The sequence below is a fragment of the Tauraco erythrolophus genome, chromosome 3 (genome assembly GCF_009769465.1).
Source record: "Tauraco erythrolophus isolate bTauEry1 chromosome 3, bTauEry1.pri, whole genome shotgun sequence".
Classification (NCBI taxonomy): domain Eukaryota; kingdom Metazoa; phylum Chordata; class Aves; order Musophagiformes; family Musophagidae; genus Tauraco; species Tauraco erythrolophus.
This window is the reverse complement of record NC_141467.1, coordinates 105,125,529-105,134,794: the sequence shown is the minus strand read 5'-3', so window position 1 is coordinate 105,134,794 and position 9,266 is coordinate 105,125,529. Positions and strand designations below refer to the sequence as shown.

The 9,266-nt window shown below is 60.7% G+C and overlaps 1 protein-coding gene across 1 annotated transcript; it reads left to right on the top strand.

Annotated features, from left to right (window-relative positions):
* The first annotated feature begins 3,143 nt into the window (after positions 1–3,143).
* On the top strand, positions 3,144–6,988 carry LOC147529083 (pyrroline-5-carboxylate reductase 3-like). The gene is given in 9 exon segments (XM_086609611.1): positions 3,144–3,194; positions 3,196–3,226; positions 5,199–5,263; positions 5,523–5,702; positions 6,011–6,085; positions 6,087–6,224; positions 6,359–6,367; positions 6,369–6,452; positions 6,798–6,988. Coding segments are annotated over 9 exon segments (816 nt in total). The 3' UTR covers positions 6,981–6,988.
* Positions 6,989–9,266: the final 2,278 nt, after the last annotated feature.

Sequence of the window (9,266 nt, the reverse complement as noted above, 5' to 3'; positions counted from 1 at the left end):
AAGTCATGCCCGGAGAAGATAACGAAGAATGGCACATCAATTTACTAGTGAATGCGATGACCAAGTCACTTTCTGGGGCCCAGGTGAAATAATTCCAGCATCCTTTCTCGCACCTGGAGTAGAAAAAGTTAACCAATTTGGGTTGTTGGCTAGCAAAACAAACTAATCAAACATCAATCGCGCTGAGTGGGTTGCTTGCTGATGTAGTTGCTCCCAGTTCTGGAGCCCCCAACATAAGAAGGACATGGACCAGTTGGAGAGGGTCCAGAGGAGGGCCACGAAGATGATAAGAGGGCTGGAGCACCTTTCCTATGAGGACAGGCTGAAAGAGTTGGGGCTGTTCAGCCTGGAGAAGAGGAGGCTCCAGGGTGACCTTGTAGTGGTCTTCCAGTACCTCAAGGGGGCCTACAGGAAAGATGGGGAGAGGCTGTTCAGGAGGGCCAGTTGTGATAGGACAAGGGGTAATGGTTTTAAAATAGAGGGAGGTAGATTCAGATTGGATATTAGGAAGATATTTTTTACCATGAGAGTTGTAGAACACTGGAACAGGTTGCCCAGAGAGGTGGTGGATGCTCCATCCCTGGAGACGTTCAAGGCCAGGTTGGACAAGGCCCTGAGCAACCTGATCTAGTTGGAGATATCCCTGTTCCTTGCAGGGGGGTTGGACTAGATGACCTTTGAAGGTCCCTTCCAGCCCTAACCATTCTATGATTCTATGTGGGTAGTGTTCCGTCACACCAAACTTCAAAATAGAGCTGCCATAGATTTTTTTTTATTGTTGGCACAAGGACACGGATGTGATGATTTTCAGGGCATGTGTGGTACGAATTTGTCAGATCATTCAGAATCCATACATAAAAGTATGCAGCGGCAAAACTAGAAACGGATGATAGCTGGAGCTGGTTGGACAATCTGTTCAAGGGATGGAGGATTTCGGGATGGTTCACATCCTTGATGAAAAGCCTTCTGTTAGTTTTAGCAGCTATCGCAATGATTCTCTTAATAATTCCTTGTCTGGTAACGCTTGCTCACGAAAATGATTGCACGGGCTGTAAACCAAGTCTGGATTGTTCAAAAACAAGAAGGGGGAATGTGTGGAAGGATCCCTAAGGATCAAGAATGACCTTATGCGGATATGCTCCGTGATACAACCAATCATACTAAGGGGTGGGCTATTGCGTGTATTACAACCAATCACAAATTGCCAAGAAAATTCAGAAATTTATGTTTTATTCAGAAAGCTATAAATCACGCTGGGTGGAAGGAAATAAAAGGTTCACTTGTCTGATCACATTGATGGTGTCGGTGTCCTCACTCATCTCCTGCATGTCCTGGTGCAAAAGAGCTGGGAAGAGGGTTTGCTGTGTTCCCACCTAGTTGGGAAAAAGATGTCCTGAGCTCTTTCCTGCACGTGGTGGAGGTCGGACAGGACAACCCGGTGCCATTCCCGGAGCCCCACGGCAGCTCATGTTCCCTGGAGGGAGGCACGAGAGGTTGGGTCGGTCCCCAAGGTGGGACACGGGGACGTAGCAGCATCCCAGCCGGTGGCTCTAACCAATCTGCTGAGTGATGTCCTCCATGAGCTGGGCCACCCGGTGCTGCCCGCTGGCGAGGAGGGTCTCGTCCAGCGCTGCCCGTCCCAGGTTGTGGTGGATGGGGGTCTCCGCTCTTGGCTGCAGCTCCTCCTGCCCCTCCTGGGGTGAATATTGGGGTGGTGGTGATGAGGGTTGACCCCACGGTCCCCCAAAAACCATCACCCCACAGCGATGCCCACCACCACGTAGATGCTGGATTTCCCCATGGGCACCCTGAAATGAGCCCCCAGCCTTTGATTTCCATCCCACGGTGCTGGGGAAAGAGACTTTGGAAAAGCTTTCGGAAGCGAGCGAGGCTGGGGGTGGGAAGGGGATCAGGAGTGGAAACCCCACCACCACCCCATCTGCCGTGGAGGAAATGAGCTAAATTAGGCTGGTTTTACCCCAAAACAAGGAGAAGAGGCTGAGCAGAGGTGGCTGGGTGCAGCTCAGGCTCCGCGGCTACAAAATTTGGGATTTTGGGTGGGGAATCGCATGGGATGACTATAGGATTTGGGGTGGAATTGGAGAAAACAGGATTTGGGGTGCCCTGTCCCACCATCTTACCATCCCTGGTGACCTTCAGCACTGGCCCGGCAGTTGAACAGGTCCACCCCCAGCCTGACCTACTCCTTCTCCTCTTCCTCCTCGCTCCAGGTGGTGCGGGATGAGCGGAGCTGCACCACGACCTGGGGGCAGCCCCAGTGTCAGCGAGGCTCAGCACCCATGGGTGCTCCCAGCACAGCCTGGGTGGGTGGGGGTCACAGAGGAGCAGGTTTTAGGTGGGAAATTAAGGAGAAAGGTCTGAGCTCACCCCGACACTTGGCCTTCACCCACCCCCTAAAACCATCCTACGTGGACATGGGGCACCCCACACTCAGCAAAGTGGGTGCTCAGGGTGGGGGGGTCCCAAGGACCCCCCATTTCCCCGCTGGGGGAGGGATGGTGGGGTGGGGGAGTCCCACCACCACCACCAGGAGTCTGGGGGTGACCAGTTCCCAGGCTGGAACCACTCATCACCCGTGGACATCTCAAAGGGGATGTGAGTGGGGACCCCCAGCTCTGGGGGGGGGGGTCCCACCTCCTGTAGGGGGACGGGGCGGGGGGGTGCACAGCCCCAGCCACCCAAAAAACCCAACAGCGGCGCAGAGCAGAGCCCGGCAGCTCCAGGGCAGCATGATGGGGGGGGATGAAAAGGGGTGGGGGGCACCCCGAGGCCAAGAGGAGCCCCCCCAAATCCAGGGAAAAGTTTGGGGGACCCTCCCCCAATTGAGGGGGACCCCTCCCAATACACCCAAAGGTACGGGGGGGGGCCTCGGCCGCAGCCCCCGGGCGGGGGAAGGGCTGGGGACCGTGTCCCCCCCCCCCCCAATTTCCCCGGGGGGGCCGCGGGGTTCTCGCCCCCCCACCCCGCCCCGCATCTGCGCAGATCGCCGCCCCGCTCCCAAGTCCCGCCTCTTCTAGCCGGGCGCCGCCAATGGGCGGGCAGGGGAGAGGGGAGCGCAGCCAATGAGCGTTCGGAGGGGGCGTGGTCTGGCGGGGGAGGAGGGGGGCGTGTCGGGCGGCGCGATGGAGGCGGCGGAGCTGCGGGTCGGGTTCGTGGGCGCCGGGCGGATGGCGGGGGGGCCTGGCCCGGGGGGTGCTGCGGGCAGGTACGGGCGGGGGGCGGCCCGGGGGTCCCTGCCCCATAGATCGGGGGCGGGGGGACATGGGGACAGCCCCGTCCTGCCCCCCTTCCCGGGGTCTCTGCCCCATAGATCGGCGGGGGACATGGGGACAGCCACGTTCTGCCCCCCTTCCCGGGGTCTCTGCCCCATAGATCGGCGGGGGGACATGGGGACAGCCACGTTCTGCCCCCCTTCCCGGGGTCTCTGCCCTTCCTGGGGTCCCTGCCCCATAGATCAGTGGGGGGGACATGGGGACAGCCCCGTCCTGCCCCCCTTCCCGGGGTCTCTGCCCCATAGATCGGCGGGGGGACATGGGGACAGCCATGTTCTGCCCCCCTTCCCGGGGTCTCTTGCCCCATAGATCGGCGGGGGGACATGGGGACAGCCACGTTCTGCCCCCCTTCCCGGGGTCTCTGCCCCATAGATCGGCGGGGGGACATGGGGACAGCCACGTTCTGCCCCCCTTCCCGGGGTCTCTGCCCTTCCTGGGGTCCCTGCCCCATAGATCAGTGGGGGGACATGGGGACAGCCCCGTCCTGCCCCCCTTCCCGGGGTCTCTGCCCCATAGATCGGCGGGGGGACATGGGGACAGCCATGTTCTGCCCCCCTTCCCGGGGTCTCTGCCCCATAGATCGGCGGGGGGACATGGGGACAGCCACGTTCTGCCCCCCTTCCCGGGGTCTCTGCCCCATAGATCGGCGGGGGGACATGGGGACAGCCACGTTCTGCCCCCCTTCCCGGGGTCTCTGCCCTTCCTGGGGTCCCTGCCCCATAGATCAGTGGGGGGACATGGGGACAGCCCCGTCCTGCCCCCCTTCCCGGGGTCTCTGCCCCATAGATCGGCGGGGGGACATGGGGACAAGCCATGTTCTGCCCCCCTTCCCGGGGTCTCTGCCCCATAGATCGGCGGGGGGACATGGGGACAGCCACGTTCTGCCCCCCTTCCCGGGGTCTCTGCCCTTCCTGGGGTCCCTGTCCCATAGATCAGTGGGGGGACATGGGGACAGCCCCGTCCTGCCCCCCTTCCCGGGGTCTCTGCCCCATAGATCGGCGGGGGGACATGGGGACAGCCATGTTCTGCCCCCCTTCCCGGGGTCTCTGCCCTTCCTGGGGTCCCTGTCCCATAGATCAGTGGGGGGACATGGGGACAGCCCCGTTCTGCCCCCCTTCCCGGGGTCTCTGCCCTTCCTGGGGTCCCTGTCCCATAGATCAGTGGGGGGACATGGGGACAGCCCCGTCCTGACCCCCTTCCCGGGGTCTCTGCCCTCCCCGGGATCCCTGCCCCATAGACCAGTGGGAGAACATGGGGACAGCCATGTTCTGCCCCCCTTCCCGGGGTCTCTGCCCTTCCTGGGGTCCCTGTCCCATAGATCAGTGGGGGGACATGGAGACAGCTCTGTCCTGCCCCCCTTCCCGGGGTCTCTGCCCTCTCCAGGGTCCCTGCTCCATAGATCGGCGAGGGGACATGGGGACAGCCCTGTCCTGCCCCCCCTCCCTGGGGTCCCTGCCCCATAGATCAGTGTGGGGACATGGAGACAGCTCTGTCCTGCCCCCCTTCCCGGGGTCTCTGCCCTCCCCAGGGTCCCTGCCCCACAGATAGTGGGGGGACAGCCCTGTCCATCCCACCCGGGTGTCCCTGCCCCATAGCGCAGGGTAGGGACAGCCCCGCTCATACTCCGAAGTTGGGAGATGGCCCCTGGTTTTGGGGTCACCTCCCTTGTCACTGCACTGTGGCACAACGGGGTGCCCATAGCCGTCCCTGTGGGGTGCCCGTGCCAGCAGGACTGGCAGGATCCAGCCCCAGCCCCCTTCGCTCCATGTCCCCCAGGCTGATGGTGCTGGGGTTGGAGGAGAGGAGCACATCCCGGCTGAGATGGGGGTGCCTGGGCTCTGCTGGGGTGTCCCCACCACCCTGGGGCCACCCCGGCCGCTCACCCCAGTCCCCTTGTTCCCCAAGGGAAGGTGCCAGCCAGCAGCATCCTGGCCAGCGCTCCCTCGGACAAAAACCTGGATGCTTGGCGGGTGAGTGGAGATGTGGGGTGGCTGCAGCGGTGGGAGGCATGTTGGGGTGCCCCTTGCCACGATTTCGGGCACTCTTTTCCCCCCACATAGGGCTTTGGTTCATCTTTCCCAGGTCTGGGTGAAATCCAGGCAAATCCTTGGTGGCTTTGTGACTGGAGCGGGTCCCCAGGCTGTGTCCCTGCATGACAACGTCCCTGGCCAGTGGGGATGGTGAGGGTGGGGGTGCCAGGCTGTGACACCTCTCCCTGCCCGCGGGCAGGAGTCGGGCTGCCGGACCACGCACTGCAACCTGGAGGTGCTGCAGGAGAGCACCCTGGTCTTCCTGGCCACCAAACCCCACGTCCTGCCGGGCGTCCTGCAGGAGATCCGTCCGGCCGTGGGACCCCATCACGTCGTCGTCTCACTGGCAGCCGGCGTCACCCTCCAGACGCTGCAGCGGGTGAGCCTCCTCTTCCTCCTCTTCCTCCTCTTTCTCCTCTTCCTCCTCTTCCTCCTCTTCCTCCTCTTCCTCCTCTTCCTCCTCTTTCTCCTCTTCCTCCTCTTCCTCCTCTTCCTCTTCTCTTGTCCCATTTGCACCCAGGCCCATGGAGAAGGGCACGCCGCCGCAGATCTCTCCCTGCCTGGGTCCTTCCCCATGGACTGCGCTTCTCCGCCGGCCCCCAATGGGTGATACCCACCGGTGTCTCAGGGCACCCTTGGGTGCTGCCCAAGAGCTGGCACCTCTCTCCCATCTCCGTCTCTCCCCAGCTTCTCCCCGCCGGGACCAAGGTGCTGCGGCTTATGCCCAACCTGCCGTGCGTGGTGCAGGCAGGGGCGATGGTCTTTCGCCCGGGGCAGCTGTGTTGGTGACGGCGAAGCCGCTCTGCTGAAGAGCCTGCTGTCCTCCTGCGGGCTCTGCGAGGAGGTCCCCGAATCCTACATCAACATCCACACCGGCCTCAGCGGCAGCGGAGTGGCCTACGTAAGCACCTGCGCTCGGCGGGCACCGGCTCACCTGCAGGACACGGGACGCCGGCGGAAATCCCACCCGTGTGGAGTTGGGGTTTGGGGTCCCCCACCTTGCGCCACGCTCACCCCTGATGCTCCTCTCCCCAGGTGTACCTGTTTTGCTGAAGCCTTGGCCGAGGGAGCGGTGAAGATGGGCATGCCGGGCGGCTTAGCCAGCAGGATCGCGGCACAGACGCTGCTGGTGAGTCGGTGTCTTCGCTTCAGGACGCCTGGTATTGCTCCTCTTCCTCCTGCCTCACAGCTCCCACCTGGCTTGGGCACCCTGTCACCGTCACTGCCCTGGCTTCTGCGGCACCTGAGAGGGTGGCAGAGTGAGGGAGAAGGTGCTGGATGGCGTCCTGCCTCAGTTTCCCTTCTTGAAGCCGAAGATGGGGTCACTAGGAGACAGCGGAGGGCATGGCAGTGGGACATATGCTTCGGTGCCATGTCCCTCACCGTGGGAAGGATGCTGCCATCCAATCCTTGGGCAAGGAGAGGGAGGGTTTGGGAAGTCCCCTTCTCTCTGACCCACCCTGATCTCCCGTAGGGTGCAGCGAAGATGATGCTGGAGACGGGGGAGCACCCGGCGAAGCTGCGAGGAGACGTCTGCACTCCCGGGGGCACCACCATCCACGCGCTGTACCAGCTGGAGAAGGGCGCGCTGCGGGCCACCGTCATGGACGCCGTGGAGGCGGCCACCAACCGGGCACGTGACATGGCCGAGGACTAGCGGGCCTGGCTGGGGATAAGCCCCTCCATCCCTTCCCTCGCGGGGCAGGAGGGGTGATGGGGACCAGACTGAACCCCTTTAGGGAGCAGAGGGACCCTGACACCCCCAGGAGACCCTGGCTGGGGGTGGGAGATGGCGTGGACCTGTGTCCACGCCACATGCTACCTCTGCAGGACTAGGACCAAATAAACGTGGGCAGCACGATGGCAGGCTTGGCTCTTTCTGGTCCCTTCAGTCTTGGGGGTGGGCTACTGCACCCAGCATGGGGTCACCTCCATGGGGGGGCGACAGCCATGGGCCCCTGGGCCAGCAGGGATGGAGCCAATGCCACGCCGGCTCCGTGCTTACCAAGGATGGAGCTGATGCCACGCTGGCTCTACCCTCACCGATGCTGTGCCATGATGTATGGCACTGGGGACGGAGTTTTGGGGACGGGATGACCCAAGTTAAGCCTGCTGGGGCTGGGCAGAGCGGCCCGCGTTCCTGCAGCAGGAGGCAAGGACCATCACAGGTGCCATGAGGATGCCAGGGGACCTTGAGATGCATCCCAGAACCACGGGCGAGAAGTCAACCAGCCGAAAAACCTCCACCTCCCACGCTGGCCGGGCATCAGCATCCCACCATGGTCCTATAGATGGGTCTTGCTCCAGCAGCGAGGCAGTGGGATGGAAGCCCAGACCCGCTCTTGGCTCTGTGGTGCTGCACATGGAGGAGAAACTCAAAGCTCACCTGTCTGGAGAAGATCTGAGCCTTTTGCACGCCCTAATTAAGCTTCGTTTGCCTCCTGGCGCCTGCATGGATGCAATAGTGATGATTTGGGAACCACTTTGAAGACGAAACAGCGAAACAGATGGGTGCTGAACCTCCGGCTCCTACGGCTTCGATCCCGTCGTCGTGGGTGCTGGTGGTGCCAAGCCAAGAGAGACGCTGCCGCCATACGGCGCTGCCGCGTCACGCCAAGGTATGACCTCCCTGGGCAGCTTCTCGAGGCACCTAATTAATTAGCAAAGCTGCACAAAAGCTGGAGATGGATCTCAAGCCTGCCTGTCCCCTCCTGCCCATCTCTACGCTTTGCCGTGGAGCCAGGGAAGGGGCTCATGGCACCTACGTGGTGCAAGGAAGCAGCGGTCCTCCAGGTTTCCAAGCCACCTGGTAGCTCCTTTGTCCTTCTTCTGCCTGCCTCTATCCCTGCCCTGTCCCTAGATGTCCCCAGGTTGTCCCTCACAAGGTGATTCTGCCCATTTCTCTGAAATATGAAGTGCTGCCACCTTCCGATTTCATTCTTGGGCATCTCTGTATCTTCTGTGTCCTCTACACCACTCTTTGACACATCTGGCCAAAAAGTCTTGGCCAAATCCAGCCCCACAGCTCATGATGTGGCTCACCCCAGCCCCTGCCCGTTCCCCACCTCCATGTGTCCTCCTTAAGGCTTTTGAGCTTTGGGTTCTCAAGTTGTCTTTCAAAGAAGCGGCACGTTCAACCTCAAAGCCAGGATGCTGATGACCATCATTACTTTGCTAAGCGCTAGATTTAACAAAAACAGCTGAAATTCCATTAATTTTATTCAAAAAGCCAGCACTCCCTGCAAGTAAATTATTGCTGCTTAACTGCTAGTACTCCTGCCTTCCAGAGAGACATCTCATCCTGCTTGGTGAGATCGTGGAGCAGATCCTCCTGGAAGACATGTTGGAATGTACAGAAGGCAGAGAGGAGGTAAGAGAGAGCCAACATGGCTCCACCAAGGGCAAACAGTGGCTGACCAAAGCAGTGGCCTTCCGTGATGGAGTAACTGCATTGGTGGACGAGGGAAGAGCTACGGATGTCATCTACCTAGATTGTAAGGCCTTTGATATGGTCCCACACAACATTCCTGCCGCTAAAATTGGAGAGATACGGGTTTGATGGATGGACTGGTAGATGGATGAGGAATTGGCTGGATGGCCGTGTCCAAAGAGTTACAGTCAATGGCTCAATGTCCAGGTGGAAACCAGGAACGAATGGTGTCCCTCAAGGGTCCGTACTGGGACCAATACTATTAGATATCCTCATCAATAACATAGACAGTGGGATTGAGTGCACCCTTGGCAAGTTTGGAGACGACACCAAGTTGAGTGGTGCGGTGGATTCCCTTGAGGGACAAGATGCCATCTGGAGGGACCTTGACAGGCTGGAGGAGTGGGCCCATGTGAACCTCATGAAGTTCGAGGCCAAGCGCAGGTTCTGCACCTGAGTTGGGACAATCCCCGGTAGCATAGAGTGGGAGATGAAAGGACTGAGAGCAGCCCT